Here is a 24,982-nt window from a genome sequence, read left to right as displayed (position 1 = left end):
GATCCAGAGATCTAAGAAAACCCATGCAAAGCCTTCTGGACTTACTTAATTTTGACTCCAGATCAGTTTCTCTAGCTTGCATACTAATCACTGCTTGCTTTGAATTCCCACAAAGATCAGAAGCTTTTATCCTAAACTGACTAATTGACAGCGAGGACTGTTTGCCCACACATATTATGCAATAGTTATTGATAATTAAAGCTCAATTGGGGCGTATAACGTGTAATGATGGAGGCGGTTACAAAACTGTTTACAAATTGTTCGCGGTTGGTTTGGTTTTTAGCTGACAACTCTGTGAGAGTTTATTGCTTGAATTTATTGCAAAAAATGCAATCAAATTGAGGTGGCCTTTGGCAATTGGCAATTCTATACTCTGCAAAAGCCTTTACTGTTGGACATTAAGTGTGTTGCAGTTAAACTATATGAGATTCAAAAGAACATAAAGACCTTTTGAGACCTTGTAAACAAAAGTTTTGTTGAAATTGTGCAAAAATACTGGAAAAGCTTCAGCTTTCATTACTCTTGCAAGAATGTTCTGTTGCAAAGCAAATGTGGCATACAAATAGGACTTTCCCTTAGTCATTCAATAGACTTAATATGTCCTTGTATCTGAAATACTGTAAGTTAATGGACGTCAGGTTCAGTCAGTATCAAACAAACAACACCAAACAATCTAGTAATGGCTTTCAGTAAATTAAGGGAAGAGGAACATGCAGGGACGCACTGGCTCGCAAATCCGCCTAAACTCACTTTACAACACATTTTGACTTAAAAAACATGTACCCATCATTTAAAGTGACACAATAAAACTGTCTTCTCTACAGGTTTTCTGTGGTGCGCGATGTGTCGTCTCCTGAACATCCTGCTGGCTTTGCTGAGTCGCTTCCTGTTTGCGGTCCACGGGGCGGTGACGGTGTGGCGTGTGGTGGCCGTTAAAGAGGAGCCACTCTATTGGCTGCTGCTGACGGGCGTAGCTCTGCTGGGCGTGGAAATGGCCGTCACTCTGAAGTGCACCCAAAACGCGGAGTGGAAATGGTAACATTGAGGTCACAACAGTGTTAATATCAGGATTAGGCTGACATTTTGGGCTAAGATTGGACATTCATTCAAACATTGCATTTGTCTGCAGCCAATGCTAACGGATCTCCGAGGCTGTTAGCATTTAGCTCAAAGCACAGAGGTGCCTGCTAAAGGAAAAAACTGAGGCTCACCAAAGTCATTAGGTTTATCATCTGCAGTCTATAAATGCCTCTACAAAATTTCACAGCAATCCATTGAGTTTTTGTTGAAATGTGGGTTGGGACCAATAAACCATTATCGTCCCTAGAGCCACGCTGCTAGAATGGCTACAAAAATCTGCATGCATCGATTGCAGACATTGACACCACAACGTTAATAACATAATACTCTGATCCATTCCACCTAACCAACCTGCAGAGCAATTTCAATGGAGGCGTACTTCAGCAGTTCAGTATTGCACTTCCATAAAGTTGTGGGACTCACAAGAGCCACATAAAAACAGAAGACATTGTACAACCGTTTTCAGAGGCTCAGTAGTTTAATTTGATATCTCTAAAAAGGATCCTGGATCTGCTTCAGCTATAATAAACAGAAATGTGTTTTTAGGCTAAATTAGCATGTACAAACCATCTTTTTTTCCTATTTCTAAAGCGGTGACATGAGGATTGAGGTGCTGTGAGCAGGAGAGTAAATAACTTCTGAACACTTTACAACCCATCTGCTCAGGAGGGTGAGAGGCAGCTTGTGTACAGCCGAAAATATTCTCTGCCACTAAATTCTCTGTTATCCTCTGCAGCTCGTTCTCCCTTTCACTGTCTATCAAAAACAAATCTATTCCTCCGCGGTGCTATCGCTCTGTCTTTCTCTGAGCTTATGTTCTGAGCCTGCCATCACGTCTCTGTCACAGTCTTCTCCTTTCCAGTGGCGGAGAAAATGTCTGCTGCTGCTGGCTCAAGCCGTTTCTGTCCAGCTGGATTTAAAAAAAAAGAGAAAATTTGGCTTGAGTAAACATAAACTGACACCAACCTCTATTACGCGAGTCTCCAAAGGATATGAGCATTTAGTGTCACACCTCATTCAACATCAAGCTGCGTCTCATTCAAAAGCTGTAGCTCTGACACATACAGTGAACATCCACAGACGCAAGCTTTCTTCAGGCCTCTCTCTTTCTCACTGAGTCTTACTTTGAAGTTCTCTCCTCGTGGAGAAGGCTTTGCACTGTCAAGAGGGATTTGCATATATGATGAGAATAATTGCCTGTCTGAAATTCGATGCTACTTTTGGAGGAAAAAAAGGGACTCTTTCTTCTTAAGCGGGTGGCAAAAAAAAAAAAAAGGATGTCCCTAAAAATAACCTACCCCCACCTTTCCTCCCCGACCACTCTCCCTCTCCTCTTTTAGGTTCTCCCCCATGGTTTTCCTCTACCTCAGTACTGTCATCCCATCCATTTGGTTCCTGGAGCTGAGCCTGCTACAGTCCAAGCTGCCTGTCAACAATTCCTCGGGCCTGGAGCTTCATTTGCTCGCTCGCATCCCGATCACAGCGGTAGGCGCCCCACCACAAAACTGCCCTCCTCGCCTCACCCTCCACGCAGCCACATTAAAGCAACACCTGATATCAGATAAGATTTAAATCTAGCAAGGGGGTGGATAAACTATTAGTTCCAGGAAATGTGTAATTGACACAGTGAGATGAGGTCCAGATAGGCTCCTGCTCGGAAAAACTCTCAGATCTCTCCCCTTCTGGGGTGATTTTAGTGCAGTCTCTTTCATGTAGGATTTGGGAACTTTTTTGCCCCTTGGCTGTGCTCGAGGCTGGGTGGCAGCTTTTGAAAGTGGAAGACGTAGTGTTTCGGTAATATTGTGAAATGTCAAGAGGTGCTGTCAGGATAAACTCAATGATCCCTGCCACAACGAGGAGCTGACTCACAAGTTACAGCAAGAATAGAGAGGAGAGGTCTTGTTGAATGGATGATTGACAATACCACATCCCAAGATTTAAAATAATAATATCTCTATGGATGATTGATCAAAAAGTAATTGCGATATCAGGGAAAGCCAATGAGAATCCAAAGGAAATGTCCCTGCTCTGTAACACAAACTGTGAAAAATGAATTGTCCAACTTGACGAACGCCTCTGTCGTAACCAGACATTGCTGTTTCCTTCACCCAGGCCATCGTGGACCTGGACCCGGAGAACTGGGTCGCTGGCCTGGAGCAGACCATGCTCATAGTGTTGGTTCTGGGTCGCTGGCTGATGCCCAAGGGGGACATGTCCCGCGACCAGCTCTCCCAGCTCCTCATGGTCTATGTGGGACTGGGCGCCGACATCCTGGACATCTTCGACACCTTCAAGGAACCCGAGGTTAAAACCAACCAAACGGTTGTCTACATGGGCCTGGGCCTCTTCTCTTGGGCGCTCGTTCAGTTCCCTCTGGTGCTGACCCAGACGCAACTCCCAGAGGGTGAGCCTCCGCAGAAGAGTGCGGGTGGTCTCGCCCGCCGCCCTGCTGCTCCCTCGTCGTCTGCCTCCTGCTGCTCTAGCGAAGTGTGGAGCTTGCTGCTCACAGTGGGACTCCAAGATGGCCCGTTTCTGCTCTACCGGGTCTACCTCATGGTCCAAGAGCGGGTGCTCAACCAGCTCATGATCTTCTTCACCTGCAAGAACATCCTCGTCGTCCTCTTGGAGCTTTACAGGATCTTTGTGGTGCAGTGCGAGCAGCGGGTTGGGGAATCGGGGTTGGGGAGGTGTTCCGCTCTGGTGCTCCGGTGTCAAACCCAGTGGGGTGGGGAGGAGGGGGAGGAGGAGGAGGAGGAGGAGGAGGAGGAAGCAGGTGGAGAGGAGCCGAGCTGTCATACAAACACAGAGAGGGGCACTGAGAGGGAGGAAGATCAAAAAGGTGCCCAGGTATAGAAAGGCTCAAAATGCCGTGAGGCACGACTTTCGCCCTTGGGGGGGGGAGCGAGGATGCCTTTCACACACCAAGAGAAACGTCGAACCCATCTGCCATCTCTTCCGCATCTCAGCCTCGCTCGGAGACAGTCTCGGCTCTCTGGAGGTTCAGTGACTAGAAATAGAAGAGAATAGGTCCCCACTGAAAAGATCAGAGAGGAATTTATGCAACCCCCTTTGATAAAAACCTTTCCAAGAAGTGGTGTTTCAGTCAGAGGAGTTTTCTACGCTGAAGAAAACTATAGTTCAACGAGTTCAACACAAACTGTCAAACTCAAGATAGCTGGAACCAAATCACGTTGCTTTATGCTCGATGTTTTTTAATCAACAAAAGCTTGTGTTGATCTCATTACGTAGTGCATGTGCATTTTTTATAAAATGATTGTAATGATGAAGGCTTTGACGGGAGATAGTATATGGATTGTGTAAATATGGCAGAGGAAGATGATGATAACATGCCTTGCTTGATTAATACACCTTTCCTAATAAAGATGTTTCAGAAAAAGCAATGTGTTCTTTTTTACTCTGATCACCATGAGATGGCAGTGTTGTCAAGTCAACCATAGCACCACACACATGTACAGTGTTTACTTGACTGGAACATGCGTGCCTGCTACATAGAAGAAGAAAAAAACAACACAATTTCACAGTTGCAGGATTGAACTTTCTCATTTGTTGGTTTCAGGGATGGAAATCCTCTCCATGATACGTCTCCTCTGATTCAATGAGGAAGTAAGGCATTTGATAAATTAATTTAAAAGATTTAGTCAGCTACCGGCTGCGGCTGTGTAATGAATAGTCAGAGGAAGGCAATCTACACACCTCAAACAGCATAACAAGTAGGAGGAGAGTGAAGAGGTTTGCTTCATTTTTCCAAGGTTCATTTTCCTCTTGAGCACAATCAGCCCTGTTTGAGAGCTCAGTGCATTTTTATTGTGTCTGAAAAAGCACACTCGTGATTAAGTGGGAGTTGTTCGAGTTTAACATGATTCGCTCTCACTTTCTCTCTTCCGAGAGATGGAGGGTGCTTTCGAGATGTACCTCCACAGCCCATGAAAGCGAGCGGCTCTTTTGAGAGCCCACAAGGGCCGAGAAATATTTAAGCCCTGAAGCTCAGGGTCTTGAGGTTTCCAGCTACTTCAGAGTGGGGACAAGCCGCCGCAGCACAACCCCCCCCCCATCCACTCTCACCTCGATCCAGATAATGCCTCTCCTGTCAAACAAGGACTTAGATGCAGCCCCTCCTGCATTTATGGATGACCCTCTCTGTGTCTCTTTGACGTTTTTCACAACCTCTTTGTGTACTCTTACTTGACCAGTCTGGGGAATGAAGAGTGGCGGCGGCGGCGGCGGCAGCGAGTGGCAATTCAAACAGAGGCCTTTCCCGCGCTGCCCTGTATCTGTGTCCATCAAATTGCTGCACTTCAACTGGCCCGCCAGGCAGCAGCCGAGGCTCTTTGTTTTCACTAAGCTCTCAATGAAAAAAAAGGCAGAAGCATAAAGAGAAATATAGAGGAGCAAAAGACTATTTGTGTGTGTTTCCTCCCTTCTGTTGTACGTGCTTGATTATGAAAATGCATAGGACATGATCAAGAGTTTCTAAATCGACGACTGTAGGCTTCTTCCAGAAGACGTTCCGGAGAGCACTGCTTTATTTCCTCTGTTTCATCTTTGTGGCGGCACTTTGGTCTAAATTATTGATGGTGGAGCCAACTTCTGAAAGAAAGAAGAGAAAAATTAATGGAGAGTCCCCCATTGAGATGTTGATTCTTCCCGCGACATAATGCTATCTGGGCTCCGAGAGTGTGGTTTAATGCCCAATTCACAAAGTCACTCCCAGGCAAATGACATCAGGCAGAGCCAAGACGAGGGCGCCGCTTCTCCTAAGCACCTGAGGTTTGGGAGAATCCGATATTCGCGTGACAACTTGATGTGGGCAATACAAAAGGGTGATGAAAGAGTCGCTTGCTTGTGAAGAGAGTCCTTTTCCTCTTCAGATTAACTGCATGCTTTAACAAGATTGTGTGGGCAAGTGGGAGGATGGGGATGTCAGCTGATCCACGGGCTGCCCTACATAGATAGAGAGAGAGAGGAAGAGAGCGTGGAAACTCAAAGCCTGCAACTCCATTGCACATGGATATGAAAAAAATAAAAATAAAATCAACCCTCACAAGCCCTCGACTGAAACAATATCTGCTCACATGGCAAAGAGTGATGCTGCCTCCAGGTGCTGCTTAAAAGCTCCTACATGTATATCTCTGATTAGATCAATTCATTTAGCAAAGCAAAGTCCTCGCATGTGATATCATTTCCCACTAAATCTTTCAACGCTGCCTACACGATCACGTTTCTGAGGACAAACTGGAATGACTGATCACTGTCAACATATCATTTGGTTGGAGTGATGTGAGTATGAGTCATGCTGATTTAGTTACAGTTTGGTGCTCGATTGCTGCTCTCCCGAGCTGAGACCAACGTTTACACCCATGTGTCACGCCCTGCCAGAGTGAAAATCACAGATGCATGCTTGTTGCGCGCTCAAGTGTTTTCTTTGGAAATACATTAAAATACAAAATGCACCCACTTTTATTGCGTTGTAGTGGCAGGTATGGGTTAAACCCACAGGGGGCCCAGGGCAAAGCTGAGCCGTTTGCTGTGTATCCTGTTACCTTTAAAGATGCAATGTGTAAGATCTTGCCGGAAGGTTTTTTTTCAACAGAACGTGAGGAGGTGACAGTGTTGACGTTATGTTAAAGACGTGTATGTATTGTGTTGCATAGATATCTACAAAAAGGAATATGCTAACCAGCTAGTGAGCATGTACGATATTTATTATATAGCACCTGTATTAACACAGGATACAGCACAGAACACATTAATACCAAGCACAAAATACATACAAGACAAAAACTAAAATCGAAAACACATTAAAACAGACTTTAGAACACAGAAAGCACAGATCAGCCCTTGAACTTCTATATAATTATAGAAAAGCCAACTTAAAGAAGTGGAACAAACCAAGAATTAGATAATCACGCCTTTTTCTTAAAGTTTGTTCATTGGATTAAATCCAAATTGGCATAAAAGACTCAGACTAATAATTTATCTTTCCCGTCACCGGCAGACTACTTCGTCGGGAGGAAGGTGGGCGGCAGTTCCGGGAGACAGACCGTCGGTTAGCGGTTAGCGGTTAGCTCACATTTAGCCAGCACAAACCTCAGCACAGGGATGGTGGAGCGTTGGGTCTAAGCTGTGTAACGGCAGCAACAGTAAGTTTGCTGATGCGGTGGGGAGTCCGGACAGTCACGGGGGATCAGACCCCCGGTGCAGGGGTTTGTGCTAGCGGACTTTAAGCTGCAACAGCCCTGAGGGTTTGTTTCCCGGAGCTACCGCACGCTCTCCCGGCCTACAGCCACCATTTTGTGTCACAGAAATGTAGATTGTATCGATGCAGTATTAGAGTTGAAATACTGCAGAGATTTGTTTGTCTATAGCGTGAGATGTGGTTAAAAGCTCTGGATAAAGCTATTTAGTCGACCACGAGTCAATATTTTTTGACGAGCTACCGTTTCTTAAACTCAGGATGAAGTTCAACTCCGAAATGAACAATTAATCAAATTGGCACAAACTAATGGCCACACAGTCAACTTGGTTCCTTTGGGGCCCCTGAGGGTCCGGGGGCAGCTTTAAATCCAGCGGTGTAGTCTTTAAAATGTTTTGTTTCAAACTTTGCAGAAGTGGAATGAAGAGGATCAAGCATGTAATTGATGTTTAGATTTTTTCTGAAATGTGTGAATGTAATCAATCATCAGCATGTGCAGAGATCCTAGGTCTTTACGGTCTTCCCAAAGAATGTACTCACAAGTCATATCTACACTGCTTTGTGGTAATATGATGATAAATATCCAGTTATACTACAATACTCAAATTAGGTGTCTAAAAAAAGACTCATAGAAAATAAATGCTTGCCATATTTTGACATAATTACCACTCTCTAATGTTAATGTAAACGAGTGAGACAGAGAAACCAATTCACTCAACCTGAGCAGGTGCATTTCCCATAACAGCATGCAGTGTTTTCACCACATGCCACAATTTCCCTATTTTGTGTCAACTAATCAGGAAGTCCAAACACACCAAGGTGCGCCTCATCAGCTTCCAAGATAAACCTGTCAACATGCCACTGAAATGTTACAGCAAGAGAGGAGGAGTGAAAACAAAGGCAAACTTCAAATGAACCCCACAACTTTCTGGCAGGTAGCTGCGGATCCAGACCGAATGCATCACCATGGATGGCAAAATAATGAGCTGTACTTCACTGGTTGTGGATCAGGGAAGTTACATGGCTGTCTTGTTTTCACATAGAATGGGCTTTTGACATGAAGTCAACAGTGTGATATAGAGGTGCCATTAAGGACAAATCTATGGCAAATCATCACCTAACTTTCAAATATTTAAACTTTTCTGGGCATAATATTAACACACTATTAAGAGCCAGTTCAGATGTCTTGCAGAGTTGTAGTATTAGGTTTAAGGAAGCTGGAAGCCAAACATCTGGCTGATAACATCCTGACAAGACTTTTCTCTGTTTCTTTTGTAGTCCATTCACCGTGAGGCATGAGAATTCAAGTTAACACGGGGTGAGTAATTGTTACACAAACAAGTCATTTCTTTAAACCCGATCTCTTCACACTCAGATACAAAGTGTTCCAATCAGAGATTGGACAGGAACAAGAACCGACTGGCAACTTGATATACTACGACCCTAGAGTCCAACACATACTCTTAGAGTCTTGGCTGCCAAAGTAGGTGTGAAGTCAACATCTGTTGGGTAAAGATCAGGGCGGCTGTGGCTCAGAGGTAGAGTGAGTCGTCTTCCAATCGGAAGATTGGCGGTCCGATCCTCGGCTCCTCCAATCTGCACGTCAAACTGTCCTTGGGCAGGACGCTGAACCCAAACTGCTGCCGAAGGCTGTGCCATCGGTGCATGAATGAGTGTGAATGTGAATTAGTTTAGTGCATGGTGGCATCTGCATGGTGGCCTCTGCCATCAGTGTATGAATGTGTGTGAATGGGTGAATGACGACATGTAGTGTACAGCCGGAATACTGGAAGGGCGCTATACAAAAGCCATTTATTAACCGTAGATCTGTGGAAGAAAAACCTCTCTGGGAGGAAAGGTGTTGCCGATCCACATTCTGAATAGGTTTGCTCAGTTTAACTTCCTAATCCAAAGACTAAACAAAGTTGGAGAAGAGAAGGTGCCTGATTACGTCGACATGTTGTCCCTCAGCCTTATTTATATTCATTTCATTTTCCTCCAGTGTTAATTGCTTCTGTAACCAATTCTATGCAGAATGCAAAAGTGAGCGATGAATACGAAATCCCTTTCTAAACCGAGCATTTTGAATTCCTAACCGCGTGGCAGTTTTTGAAGATAACTGTTGTGACAGTTAGCAGTTTAGTCAGTCAATCTCAGGCCACAGAGGATGTATTGTTGAAATATTAATTGGCCGCCTCGTTTGCCATCCACCCAGTTCCTCTGAGCTGGGAGAGCTGCCACTTTACCCACTTCCAATCTACAACATGGCCTCCGGTCATAGAGGCCGAGGCCACGTCGGGACACCAGTTCTAATGAGGAAATACAGTCGACTGTCTGACTGGACAACATAATGAGGGCAGTTCAGAGCACTCGATGAACAAACGTTTTTGAATGTAGCTCAAGTGTTGCTGAGCCATATGCCTTGCGATATCCCCGCAGTGTGTTGTTGATGCCCCAATTCTGTCCGCCACGCAAGGGCACTGGGCCCTCATTTGCAGTAATTCAACCAATGCAGCCACGAGATTTCTGTTGGTGAAAGACATGGTACCTTCATCTAATATTCACTGTGGGCGCCAAATGCAAAGGGCATAACACAAAGCAGTGGCTCAAAGTTCAACTTGAATTTAAATAATAGAAATGGAGAATGTATTGTAGTTCACTGGCACTATATTACTCTATCCTTTAAGTAAACATGTACGGTATTCAAGTTAAAATAATATCACGACAATCTCTAAACTAAGGCCCTGCACAGCCCACAGGTGTTTTCAGTTACTGGCTGATTAGACCTCTGTATCAGGTTGATGTTGGAGTGTACGTGATGCATCGGCTTCATTGAACCAATAAGAATGACAAAGGTTCAATTTGTCCCATCATAACAGATGCAAACAGAAGTACCTAAATCAAACAGTCCGTGCTACCACCTGACACAGGAGGTGAGATCTGCCCAGAATAAGTGGAATTCACTGTGTGGGGATTTAACTGCGAATCATTTTTTTGATTTTCACCAGTGGACTAAAAACACGAGTGAATGGTTTGCTCCCTTCACTACTTACTGAACTGATTTTGAATCGAGAGTCAACTCCAACAATCAGAATCGCACGCTGGGGGTCATAGCGTCTCTGTAGCCAGATAATCAGATGGAAATGCCATGCCATCGTGTTTATGTTAGCCAATTTCTGGTTGGTAAGTTATTATCTGTCCCGCTAACTTCCCTTTAGACACGGAAGCAAAACAATATGCCACAAGTTATGCTGCCTGGATATCATCCACACTTCTTACAATCGTTCTGTCAAATGCAGGTTGTAGAATGTAAAATCCTATCGCGGTGTCTTTTTTATGATACTACCCTTTGGAGAAATCAAAGTCAGAAAATGCCAGTTGCTTCACATTAGGGCTTCAATATCCTGTGAAATAAAAGTTTGAAAATTGCCAACGAGACGCACATTAGATTTGACATTTAGCTATTGACAACCCAACCGTAGAGAAAGTAGAGAGTTTTCTTCGTCACTTCAATTCAGTCAGCCTTCTTGGAAACAATAGGGGAACTGTGATGAATGCTCCTGGGAGAAGCTCAACTTTATGAAATGGCCGTGCGGCCTTAATGGTGGTTCTAAACACCTGGGCTCGGAAAGTGTTTGGCATGAAACACACAGTGTGTACAAACCACATCATTTGTCTCCCTTCCTCACTCAGACACACATGTTAAAGCGTCAACATCTCATGACAAAATTACCAAAAAAAAACCACCTCCAAAGGAGGTCAGGCTATGAAATGATCCGTTATGTGAACATGTAATGTGTCAAAGTGAAGGCTCGATAGTGAGAAAATGCAATCACTTCACTTCACGTGCGTCTTCATTGACCTGACAGGCGTTGCTGAGGAGAATGCCTCTGGCTTTAATGGCACCAATGGGCTACGATGTGGGGTTCTAAGTGTGTGTGCTCATGTGTGTGACCCTGGACTCCTTAAGAAAATAGAAATAAAAAAAAAAGAGGGAGAAAGCAAATGAGTGATGTAGACGCTTGCGGATTGAACCACGCTGGAATGGCATAAGTGGTCCCCAAGTGAGCCACTATAATCAATGGAGGGATCTGAAAGAGGACAGGCAATGGCTGGACCAATGAGCTGTGTTACAGACATGCTGTCACATAGATAAGGCACGCAAAGCTATTCCTATTACGTCTTCTCCCTCCCAAAGCTCTGTCCTCTTTAGACCTTCATTATAAAAGTATTCTATGAAACTGCAATTTACCAAACATCAGTGAGTGTGAGTGTGTGTGCGTGTGCGTGAGGGAGAATATTATGGGGGCGGCCCATTGCCCACCGCTGAATGACGAGCAGGGCTTTCAAGGTGCATTTCATGAAGATTGAAGCACCAAGTGGTTTGGTTAAGAGGACAGAAAATAGCCCTCGTCATTTCGGTCTCGGGAAAGCAATCTGCTGTCACATAAGACGCAGTGCCGGGCTCTCACACATGCTCCTCTCGGTACTTGAAGAACGTCTTGAATCCTGTCGTCCGTACGGGCGCATTTTTAAAATCAATATCAACAAACGACTCAGGCTGACTGTATCCCAGGAAACACCGTTTTATCCACGACAGCAGCAGCACCACGCTGAACCAGAAGCATTTCTGTGCATTTTTAGCTCCCTCAATGATCATCTGCCATTGATTGCGTGGTAGATTGTGTTGTGGGCGGGTTCTTTCTCTTGGTTTGGTTTACATAATGACATTATGTAGGACATGGGCAGCCAGAAGCACTTTTTCCTCTTTGGAAGACTTTAGAGAGTGAATGGAGCAGATCTATTTCAGGAAGTGGGTTAGTGGTGAGGGGAAGAGGCTTGATTCAGAGAATAAACACATATTTTACACATTAGGATATTTGTTATTGCACCATGAAGCCCCTGGTGTCCCTGCATCTGTAGATGGTGAGATAGAATGCATATCAGGCACATCTTAGCCTGGATGAGGCCATTACATTGAGTATGTTTACTTCTGGAAAATGCATTTCATGCATTACATTCAGACCCATGTGGAGGATACTTTAGCAGCATGCAGGGATGCAATTATCAGGTTAACAACTTCCCCTGATACTAGCTCCATCTTTTCGATCCAACAGCAACAAACTTGGGGAGATATCTGGAGGCTGGACATTATTGGTCTCGCTAAGCTTTCAGACTGCCATCCTGTCTCAGTCCAACGTGAAGAAATACTCACAAATTAATATGTTCTCTTGTCTGTTCAAACCCAGAATTAACAGATATGTAAAGCATTTCAAATCCCACTTTAGTATTATCAGCTAAATACGACTGACATATTATCATATATTACATTACTAGACTGTTAATACTGTTGTGTCACTGTATAAATAGCATTTTAATGTCATAACTGTAGATTGTGAAGATACAATTTTACCTCTGAACTGTAGGAGGAGTAAAAAACTATATTTTTATCGTCACATACTTATAGGTACATACATGAAATTCCACCTCTGCATTTAGGAGCAGTGCGCTACTTCAAAGTGCCTACGGAGCAACTTGGGGCTCAAACGTGTCTGGCTCAAGGACACTTTGACATGCACACAGTAGGACTTGGGGATTGAAAGTTAACCTTTAATAAAGAACAACCCGCTGTAACCCCTGAGGCACAGCTGCCCCGGTCGACGTATAAAGCAGCATAAAGACTTACGGCTTTGTGCTAGGCTAAGGCTAAACCCCTCCAGACCCCGGCTACTTAATGCACAGAAATAGGATTGATAGACCTTCTTATCTAACCTTCTAATAAGAAGATACCATTCTTTCGAAAAAATGTATGACCCAAAATGTTGAGCTTTCTCACCATACTCACAACTCCTTATATTCAAATCCCCAAAAAACTCACTGTGCAATTTAATCAAGCCAAGCAACCATCACATTGAACTAGAATTATGCTGAGATTGAAGTAAAACCCAAATAATCTGTCCGCATTAATTCAGTCATAGCATTCTCAATGCGCCGCTGAAGTATTATTGGACTTGTCCTTGAAACTCACTTACTGTAAATTGATAAAGCGCATTCTTTGTTATGCCCCACTCAAAGAGCCTCCCATGCAATTGTACTACGGGCTAAGACTTGATTTCCATTTACACTGCACGATAACAGCCTCGCCTCACTCGTACCGAGCGACAGACGAGGATAAAAGCAAAAATCAAAGCCGTTCAAAAACAATTTGACAAGCTAATGGATTCGAGGGGCTCGTGTTCTACGCCCAGATTCCTCAAACATGACATCACAAGCTGCTGTACACAAATCCCACGGTCCGCCATTTGTGTGGTGGCGAAGTGTTCAGCACTGGTTAATGCCTATTAATATGTGTTACTTAAATCATAATTGATTGACTCGCTTTGATGTACCGGGGAGTACGTACATGCTGAAAAAAAAAAAAAAATCCTTTGAAGGCAGATCCTCCAACATCCCCCCGGTGAGCTCGCCAGGAGCGGAGAGCACAATCACAGAGGGAAGGGAGTGGTAGCTACACTCCAGCTCTGGCTCCCCACAAAAAACAAAACAAGAGACAAGCAGGCCTCATATGTCACTGTCAATACTGGCCCACATGAATCCAATACGCGCAGCGACGAGAGACTTTGTTTGAACAGATTACTTGGCATTGGATAACAAGCAAAGTGGTTCCTGTGTGCATCAGCGTGTCACTGCTCCTCTATACAGGCAGTAAAACCTGCACGTATTCAGGAGTAGAGACAACCTGCATGAACAAGAAGCTTCCCTTGCCAAGTGAATTGTTTCCTAAAAGGACATGTCGCGATATTCGCCCCACAGCTAAAGAAAAGATTGCTAAATCCAGAACACAACCGTTTTTGCTGATCCTTTGTTTTTGAACAAATAATTGTATTAGCCTACGTGACGCCTCAGGGATGGAAGGGAGACAGAAAGAGAGAGGAGAAGAGTGTGTGTGTGTGTGTAATATAATATAAATTGGAATATAAAAGTATATAGCAAAATCATCAGCGGCTCTAGTTTGATCCCGGTCAGACTTTCAATCGAAAGCAGACACATTAGTATGGACGGACAAAAGAAAAGAAGAGCAGGGATTAGCATTAACATTTCCATTAATTGGACCTCAGTCTAATCAGAAACCCCACTGAACCTCAAGTAATATGAACGTCAACTCTACAACTCTACAGTGCAGTCTGTAAGCATTCGGACAGTGATGCAGTGTGTTTTTCCTTGTTTCGGCTCAGCACATTGAGGTTTAAGTACTTTGTTTTTCCCTTACATGCCTCCACGGTGAACGGAGAAACAAAAAGCAGAGTAAACCCTTGATGAATTGAAGTAAACGGGGGCCGCGTTTAACAGCAGCAAAACCATATCAAAACACGCGTTTACAAACTCTCACACGACTCCCGCAGTATAATAAGTGTCATTTATCCACTCATATGCTCACTACTTCCCAAACACATGCATAAATATGAATAAAGTTATTATCTTCGCTAACAGCTCCCTATTTAAAACTCTTCAGACTCATCCAGACGTGAGAGTGTTTATCCTATTTTAAATAGTAAGGCGGTGGCTAAGATGCATGCGTTGGAGAAGTAGCGAGCATACAACTGGATAAATAAGACTTTATAGCTTTTACTGACTATTTTACCTCAAAAAATTATAACCATGACGAAGATGGGTGTCCTTTTTCTAAAGGTAAATGACTATTTTTATCTGAATGTGAGTCATTATTTGGACATAGGCGTATTTCGGAAATAGCTCTCTGAATCATTCACAAGTGCCTGTCCACCACCTAAGACATTGTTGGAGGGCCTGCTTATAAGGGCCCACCCCAATATCGATTTTTGGTGATTAAGCCGAGCAGATATATCATCATGATGTGGGTAATAGCAGACACACTCTCATAGTTGTTGCTGTTTGTTCAGAGTCGGCTGCTAAATTTCACTGCCCATTCCACTGATAAGCTCATAAGCGGACACGTAGCATTTCTTTTTGAGGACATGCACAACCAGTGCTTCAAACAACACAGCCATTGTCACCACGCGGTTGAAGGTGGGACAAAGTTTGGGAGGCCACACAAGAGCGAAACAGGTTAATTTCTAGCGGTGAGGTTGCAGATTGCAAGAACCAAAGTGTCCGACCGCAAAAACGCAAAAGGCCCCATCTGGAGCCAGTGTTTGGTTTGTCCGCTCTGGGCTACTGTAGAAACAAAGTAGACTTTGTGAAGAGGACCCGCTCCGACTGTAGGTATAAGAGTCTTATTCTAAGACAATTAAAACATTATTTTCAGGTGATTATACAACAATGAAAACATACTCATCAATAACATATTCCATTTCAGCCAATAGATCCCCCTAAAATGCTACACTCCGGCCCTTTAAAGAAAAGTTTAATGAAATACTACAAAAGCAAAAGCAAGGGGAAAGAGAAAGATTGGCTGACTGCCACAAGCTTAAAAAGAGTAACCAGACAGTCCGTCCAGGTGAGCTGAATCTCCCCGACCACCTGACACCAGCCTCCTTCAGTGAGACGCCAAGGAGTCACAGGAGAGGAACGTCGCACCATCATGCGTGCACAAGTATGGAGTAAAAAGAAACTATATAAGCAGTCTAACGCTATGTTAGCACCGGTCTCACCTGGCCACCATAGTGGGAGTTGGTGATTGACAGCCCATCAGGATGTGAAGTACAAGCGCTGGACTCAGGAGCCAGAAGAGGGAAAATGTAGTTCCACTGTGGTGTCGGCGTACTATCAAGCATCTGCTTTTACAGCTTATGTATTTGCTTTGTTGCATTATTTATTTGCCATTTTAGCCTCCATACTGTAAAGGTTACAGTCTGCTGTTGTAAATGGGAGGGTTGGGTTCTAAAGCAACAGATCGCGGCTCCTATGGAGCAATGCCTGCCATTGGGAGTGAGCGATCCACAGTCCAGCCAACCCACTACAACTATATTATGGCCATTTTGTGTCAAATTCTTACTTATTGCCCCCTTTGAAACGGAAATACCAATTAAACCTCTGATGTGAAACCAGCAGCAGGACAGTTTCAGTGTATGACAGAAAGCAAATATTACCTCAGTAACATAACACGTTAGGGATTTTAGGATTTTCATAGCCGAGTTGGAGGACAGGAGGTTTTTCTTCTTCTTTTCGTTAAGGCGGGAGGCACATCAAAGTTTGATGTGGGATTTGTTTTTCGATGCACTCCCTCACAGCTCCCAGTTTTGTGTCGCTCCAGTGCACATGGTGGAGCTCCCTCACTGGATGATCTAGTGCAACACTTAAAAGTCGGCCGACTGGTTTTATATCCACATTAATCATTGTTGTTCTTGGATGCTCGGCGAGCCCCCTCAGACACTTGTGGAAGGGCTTTCCATGAATTAAGACCCAAGCGGGCCAGAGGCCAGTCAATAGCATGTCCCACTATACCCTGCATGACTTCCCCCTGTCGCCTTGCTATAAAGTTTCGTCTTGATTGAGTTTCTGATTATTTCACCGTCCCTCATGTTAAGGGGACGAGGGATTGATGTCATAATTGTACTCCTCTAATTTGGCTGGAATTAGTACCATACGACAGAACAAAGGCACACAGGCAGATGCAATCATTGCGCACTTATTATTCATCATCATCATGGAGGGATTTCTTTATAGTTCACACGTCTCTCCCATGTCTGCCATGTTTCCTGAGGAAGGAGGAGAGAGGAAACTCGGGAGAGATATCAGCGTCTCCATATGACTGACAGTCAGTCTGGAACAGTGCCCCATGCTTGGGTTCCTGCTCTGTCTTTGTTTTTTCCAGAAGAACTGTCCTATACTTTATACGCTTCTGCATTTTTCCTCTCTATTTTCAACATTCTTTGCATGGTATTTGACACTAAGTGCGCTTTTAACAACCTTATAACCCTGATTACAAAATTAAATGATGATTGACTGTGATTTTGAGCCTTCTGTGTACCACGATGAGAAAGACACCTTCATCAAGTCAATCGTTTCCTGAAAGGACATGTGACACTAACCATCTGATGCCACCATACAGGAGATGTTGCTCGACCCGAGGCAAGTGACTGATGATGAGTCCGAGGTCATCATAAGCCAGACAACCACGCAGGTATCCTTGTACAAATACCACGGTGTCCACATAGACAACCTGCTTTGCTGGAAAACACACATTGATAACCTGTGCAATAGACTGCAGAAGAGACTTTACTCCCTAAGGCCATTGAGGTCGTATGGAGCGAGCATGCTGATGTGCTCCCATTCAATCCTAGAGCATCATAAAACATGGAATTACAGCATGGTCGGGCAAACTACCGGAGCAGTATAAAAGGCAGGCTTGCCAGTATGCACGCAACAGCTATAGGAAAGATAAGACTATGAGCTCATACAGATGCATGTACGAGCGGGCAGTCATGAAACAAGCGACAAACATCATTGCAGACTCACAACATCATCTCTTCCCTGAGTACCATCTTCTGCCATCAGGCAGAAAACAGTGTGCTTGAAGTTATCGTTTGTTTTTGCCAAGAAGTTTAGCACTTTAATCTGCCGTGTTGTCAATGTCAAATGTTTCTTTGCTGTATGTTTAATGATGGTTTCCTGCTGTTTTTGTGATGTTTTTTTTTATTTACGGACTGTAACGCTGTCCCCAATATAAATATCCCCGCTGGGACAATGAAGTGTATCTATCAATCCATCTAATCCTGTTTTTTTGTACATTTTCAATTTACACATAAAAAAAAAGTACAAGAGACAGAAAACGTTGAAAGGCGAAAACATCACATATGCGTGCATGGCCTAATGACTAGACTGAGAAAGGAATACATGAAACAAACAAAAATTACATATTCTCATCATATTTCATTGAGATTTGACTGACGCTCTTTTGGTCACATCATCTTGTTGCGCCTTCTGCAATGGTTTAATGGCACAACTGAGCCCAACCAGAACAACAATATTATATATTTTTTAACAGTAGTGGATGGAAGCACACATTAATACACTTTATTTTGCCAATTTACTGGAAATTTGGTGAATATTTTCACAATCTTTAGATGCAAACTCGACCGCTGTCCTTAACAGAAAAAAATACAGCAATGGGCATTTAAAATAACAAATGTACAAAACCTTTGATGTTTCTTTTAACCATGATCACAATCTCTCTTTAACTTCATTTATTAGAGTTTAGCCTCAACCTAACCAAACCTCAACCATAGAGTTGATTGGATTTACACAACATTTGAATGGATGAATGACAAGCATTGTCAAAGTACACGAATGGGCCCAGAGGGGCATCCAGTCCTATGTGTGGGACATGGAGTCGTCCATTTCTACCATTCTCTACCCTTTTTTCAAGTGGTATCTGCCTCTCTCAGGTTTGCAGCCCTTTTCACCCTGAACAATAATCAGACGCCCAAATCCCAGCCTGCAACAACTGTGAGTGCTTCTGTTTGTTGCTCCCACATTGCGTTAAGTGTGAAGTGAATCCCCCTGCCTGCCTCCAACAACGTTTCACCATAACCAGAAAAGCAGACAGGGGCACTTATTGTGCTCCGTGTGGAGTCAAAACCTCCACCGCCTGATTGGCACCTCATTTACTCAGCCTAATGGAAGGAGGTGGGCCCTTGGGTGAAGGGAACCACGCAGTTGCGTTGAGTGAGTGACAGGCCTGCTGCATTGTTAGAGACAGTCCCCTGGCATTGATTTTGTTGTACACCAGACGCTCAAACAAGGCAGAATTAAAAATGATCTTTGACAGATGTAGAAGTAGAAGTAAAAAGCTTCTTAGTTGGGTGGAGTTGATATATTCGAGGTGTCATGTTGCCCTCTTTTGTTGTCAGCGGTAAGCTCTTTGAAAGTGGGTCAAAGACTAGGTTAAATGAAGCAAATCTACTGGGAGTTGTTAAAAATGTGAGCACAAATTGTAAAAAAAAAAAAGCGATGCAACCAGCATCAGTTTGGAGTAGAGGACACTGTGAACGGAACTGTAATACTTTAAAGTGGCTATAATCCATATATTTTCTTAATAACAATGCATTAAATGACCATGTGAAAACAATGTGAAAGGGGTCGCTCGTAGTGATGAACCTACAAAGAATCACCAAGCAAATCTGAGTTTCAGCCCATTGTTTAGCTGATCAGATTTAAAGAAACAGTGTGTGGGATTTAGTGCCATCTAGTGGTGTGGTTGCAGATTGCAAGCAACAACATACCCATCCGCTCACCCTTTGTCTTTCCAAGCCTGTCAGAGAACTACAGTGGCCTTGAGGTAAGGAAAGGATTTTACTACTACAAGGAGCTACTCTTAGCAATACTCTGTTCTTCTTCATGATTAAATAATTGCTTTTAAAAACGTATATACAATCTTAAAAACAAACTGAATTGAGAATTAGACAAGAACAACAAACAGCTGGAACAACTTTCCACTATCTGTCGTGTTGCAAAGACATGAGAAAGTTCCTGGATTAATTCCTGGATGGTCAGACATGTTCCTGTAGATGTTTGCTGAAGTTATATCGCTAAGTTATCAATTGTTTTAGCTTCTCCTCTCAAGCTTAATAACGGAGAACAATGGAGTGCTGTGGTAATGCTAGGTGAGCAGAAACAGTGTGGAAGTGACAACTGGATATATTGAGACAAGTCAGTCTGTTACTGCTGGGCAGAGTGACATGAACACTGTGTGAACAAGCAACAGCACCTTTTACATTTACCTCGCTACAGACAAGAAATACCTGTAACCACGGTAACTGTACACAAAAAAAAGATGGCAACAGCTGTAACCTCAAAATGCTCAGAGGATGATAAAAATGATAAACGCATGACGAACGCTGGACTAAAGCTGACAAAGATCCTATAACAAAAATGTAACTAAAACTAACTGTTTCTGTCAAACTATATAAAATTCATGTGCCATGATTAACCCTGGAGAATACGAGAGATGGTGAATATTTCACCAGAAATACTTTATAATTATAATGTTATTAACACGTTTTACATTTCAACGTAAGAGGTGATGATGATATGTCAATGTTATCAGTGGTAACCGCTTGTTTGATGCTGCTTCCAAGTGACAAAAAAAATCTGCAAATTTTCAGGAAATCTCACTTTTTCAGTGTCACTGAACTTACTCAAGAGTGTATACACCAACTTTAATTCAATATAACTTGACACTTTCATGCCCCACCCATTTCATGCAGTAGTGTGCTTAGTCAGTTTCTCTTCAGCAATGTTTCACCAACAACTTGTTAAGTACATAATCATAATCCATATAGATAATGGTCTAATCTTATTCCATAGTAATGAACAAGCAATGGCCTCAAGGCACGCAGTAATACCATCATGCATAATAAACAACCTGAATAACGTTGTATATCGTTTTTTATTTATTTTGCCAAGCGCAGTCTTCAACACAGAATTCCCTAGGTAATGAAAAGGGAAAATCGTTTTTATCCAGTCTCAAGGAATTGCTCCACCGCTTTGGTCCAGACTGAAATATCTCAACAACTATTAGATGGAGTCATCGTTCACCCATCCACCGTCCTCAACGGCTGAATCTGAATGACTTTAGTGAACCCCCACACCTTTCCTCTAGCGCCACCAGCAGGTCAAACGTAACACTTACATCCTTTGACCTGTCTCAGCGTCTATTAGATGTAGTGACACAAAGGTGTGACCTCCTATTTTTCCTCTGGTGCCTCCATGATGTTGACATTTGTGGTTTTGATTGAAATATCTCGACAGCTATTGGATGGATTGCTGCGAAATTTGGTACAGACAGTCATGCCCCCCCCCCCCTAGCACCACCATGAGATCAACATTTCTATTTGTTCAATACAGTACTTTGTGACCAAATGGATTAAATTGACACCATAATTACCATAACTTGCAGTGCTCTATATATCATTGTAATATAGAGCAGGAGTGCAGTAATTGATCACTCCTGTGATGCTTTTACACCTAGAACTCAATTATCATCCACCATCTCTGTGAAGTCTTTCACCGGTTGATGGAGTTCGAGTTTCTATTCAAACATTGTTGCGGTTGCTACTGCTAATCCAACACAAACAAAAGCCAGGGAATGTGAAACTATATGAGTTGTCTTCAAACTTTTCCCACGTTTGATTCCCGAGTGCACGGAAACTCAAAAGGGAAAGTCGTCACAGTGCAATTTGTATCTTTTCGGAAAGAAGACAAAGTCTCCCCTTTCGAGTTTGTTATTACACAGGAAACTTTGACCTGTAGACAGAGAGAACAGACTGCCGTTCTACAACAAAGTTGAACTGCGACCAATTAGAGAGGGAACGTTGCCGCGAAAAAGCAAACACAGAGCTATCTGCTGCTGAGCTAAATGACTGCAACAGAACGCATCAACGTACACACACCGAGGCAGACGCGGCTGCGTATTTACACACATAGACAACGCTGTGTGCCAGTTGGAAGAGTGAAACAGAAGCCCCTGTTACCCTTGATCTTTGTTGCTGTGTCAGAGTGTTATCAGGTTCGGATCCTCATCAATCTTCAATCTACCAGCCGCCTCTAAATAAATGCAGTGCAAACATGTCAGTCTGGGGTGCAAATACCTTTCCTTTACACCACCGACATCTCATACATTCAGTTGTACATCTCATTACACTCTGAACTCTAGCACTGGTATTGTACTTCAAAAACTCACGTTGCCTTGTTGTCACTGAATCAATCACGAGTACGCGCTGCTACTGAAGGGAATCGCCTCGAACGCTACTCTTAATACGGGTGTTAACGTGCTATCAAATGTAATTTGTGAAGCTGTCAAAGGAGACCACCGAACCATAAGGTTTGTTTGTGGTTCTCTCTGTTACAATAGGCTGGGTCTGTCATTTCACAAACTGTCTGCCTAAACAGGCCGCGCTGTTGAAGAGTTAAAAAGCTTTTCTGACAGTTCATGCTTTATGTTAAAATTACCTCTCGCTTTCATCCCCCTGTGCAATTTCAATTCTGTGGCTTCCTTGCTTGCTTGCGTGCGAACACACACACACAAATGCACACAATTTATGTATTTATTCATTTCCTCCACAGCTTGTTCAAAGCGATGTACACATCACCCCCTCTTGACGTGTGAAGCTCGGGTTTTTAATTATTCATTCTGCAATATCTAAAGCAGATATATTCCAGCACTTTTCTGCTGACAACCCGGGCTTAAAAACAGAGCAAAGCGGAGGACAATTTGAGTGAGCAAACAACTCCTACAGGGTAGTAATATCACTCCAGCAGCCCGGTCTCCTCTCTCGTCATCATGATTCTGAGCTCTCTTTGACACGGTGGATTAAATCGCTTTGCTACAAGATAAACTCACTTTGACTGAGACGGAAAATCCCAAATACAGCGATCTTCTCACGATGTTTGTGGGTGATACGGTTGTTTCGCACAAGACGCGGCGAAGATACGCCTCCTCGGCCGCGCGCATTTCGGTAACCGCTTTCAGGGGCTTAATGTGCAAGTGGACGGCAGGCATGCTGCATTGTAGATGCATTTAGGAGCCGAGGTCAAAGACTCTCCAGGCTGAGTAATGTATTCATGTGGGCTATTGTGATGTACATGCCCCTTTGGTCACTAATGGCCTGGAGCCTTTTAGTTCACAGCCATTGCTTTGTATTTGCCTGCAGTTCTTCAGCGCGGGCTAATGATACAAGACACGTTTTCAGCAACAGAGCTGCTGAAGGCTGAACAGAGAGAGTGACACTTTGGCATATTACGTGAGTGACACACAGGCAAATTTATAGGACAGCTACTTGGAGCTCACAAAGGTGGCTCGGTGAAAAAAATTGAAATTTGATTTGAATGTTTTAACAATGAGCAGACACCCAGTTAGGTTTGTAAGGCTCAATTTAGGGAAAAGATGTTGTATTTGAATGTCCTTCTTGTAACAATTACACGACTCGGGAAGAGAAAAGGACAAGACTGAGCGTCTTATGCCTTCGCCCCCGGCAATGTTCATTACGCCTTACAATATGAGGGTATGTGGACAGAGCATATAACATATTCATCATTTTGTTATCCTCAGAGCCTAATGGAGCAAAGAATGTAATATTTGAAGAGTAGCGCTGGAATAAAGAAGAATGGGCGTGTTAGAGCTGCTTGCGTTGTTTGTGCTGGTTTGGTCAGGCAAACAAGCTGTAAACACAACATTGACAAATGATCACCTTATGATTGACATGATGAACTTGTTAGCAAACACTTTAACCCTATTAACACACCCAGCAGACACAGAGGAACATTAGCATTAATGTGCCTGGTAGGCTGACTCCCTGAATGTAAATTGCAGCATTTCATGCTTAGCGTCACTCAAGATGATTAGCATTGAATTTAAGGAAACACAAACAAGCCAGAGAGTTTTTTCTTCTTCTTCCTAAACCAGAATGACAAGATGTTGAGCTAGACCTTTCTTTAGTGCTGACACAGCACTGTGTCTCACCATCTGATGAAATCTTTGGGCGTTGGGCAGGTGGTGTATAATCACTTTATCCACCTGCTGCTGTTGAAAGTGAACCAACACATTAAAAATTACGGGGCCCTAAAACCTAAAATAATGAGATAAAAGTGGTAGAATTGACCCTTAGATTTGAAGGGAACTGTAAAGTTCTCTGTGGGTTTGTCATTATGAGTGACACCTTTAATATTAATAGTTGTTTCATCAGTCGTTGCTATAAAAGTATTTATTAGTGCAGCTTTAAAATCGTTCAATTACCCGCCTACAAGATGATGACAGATCTTGTGTTCAGAGCAGACGTGTTGGCCTACAGGACAGCTCATGTAGTGTCCAACAGGCGGAAGGTTTGTCCTCTGGAGAGCATGAATGTACCCATTAAATACCAAAAAAAGGCAATTCCTGTTTGAGTGAGTTAAACCTGCTGCTGGAACACGATGTGTTGTTGGTTCAGTAACATCAGCGTTGTTGAATGACGATCATCATTGTGTGTGATGGTGACAAAAGGCACTTTACTAATCCAGTCAGCGTTTCAAACCGGTAATGCTAAAGATAAAGAAGATAAAAGTGTGCATCTATTGCAGTCAACGACAGTGTAAGACGCCTTTATCATGCAATCTGCAGAATAAATGTCTTTTCTTACTGACGATTGTCGAACCTTTACAGCCCCATAAACACCGTGCTGCATCGAGCATTTCTCTGCTTTAGGCCCTTTGAATCTTTGGAAGAGTGCCTTGAGCGCCCCGAGTTGAAACCTTCTCCGCTCATTGTTTTTTGTTTTTTCCGTCCTCGGATTTTATATAATACCTGTGTAGCCAAATCACAGCGACCCAGCACAATAAACAACAGTTGGCCATGTGACTGACAGCAGATCGTCAGCTATTCTGCAGTCGCCTGGCAACAGCGAAACAAAACCACAGGGTGATGCTCGGTTTTGTGTGTGTCGCCTCCTTCCACAGATACATAATAGTGATCTGTTTCTCTTTATTTCTGTGCTATTAACACGGAGTGCAGTGCAGCTCTCTGTGTGCCGTTCAACCTTCAGCGTGCACCCTTTATGTCTGGGTCTCCTAGCAGCTCATCTGTGAGCTCCTGCTCTGTTTACGCTGCGTCTGTCACCGGGAGAGGTGGCTACATCATGGACAATTAATCACGATGGAAATTCACCAGACCCTTAGTGATTACTTTTAATGGCAATGAGGCTTAATCACTCTAATGCCATCATTATTAAATTA

General features: G+C 43.3%; 1 protein-coding gene across 1 annotated transcript; it reads left to right on the top strand.

Moving 5' to 3' along the window:
* Positions 1-841: 841 nt before the first annotated feature.
* Positions 842-4,091, top strand: LOC306708893 (transmembrane protein 26; the record flags this gene model as incomplete). Its single annotated transcript, XM_079176853.1, has 4 exons — positions 842-1,035; positions 2,421-2,565; positions 3,193-3,927; positions 4,047-4,091. 4 exons carry the CDS (start codon positions 842-844, stop codon positions 4,089-4,091), a joined length of 1,119 nt encoding a protein of 372 aa, XP_079032979.1.
* Between the last annotated feature and the right edge of the window lie 20,891 nt (positions 4,092-24,982).

Source organism: Pholis gunnellus (genome assembly GCF_910591455.1).
Source record: "Pholis gunnellus genome assembly, chromosome: 2".
Classification (NCBI taxonomy): Eukaryota; Metazoa; Chordata; class Actinopteri; order Perciformes; family Pholidae; genus Pholis; species Pholis gunnellus.
The sequence above is the reverse complement of the archived record's forward strand: the minus strand, read 5'-3'. Positions and strand labels throughout refer to the sequence as shown.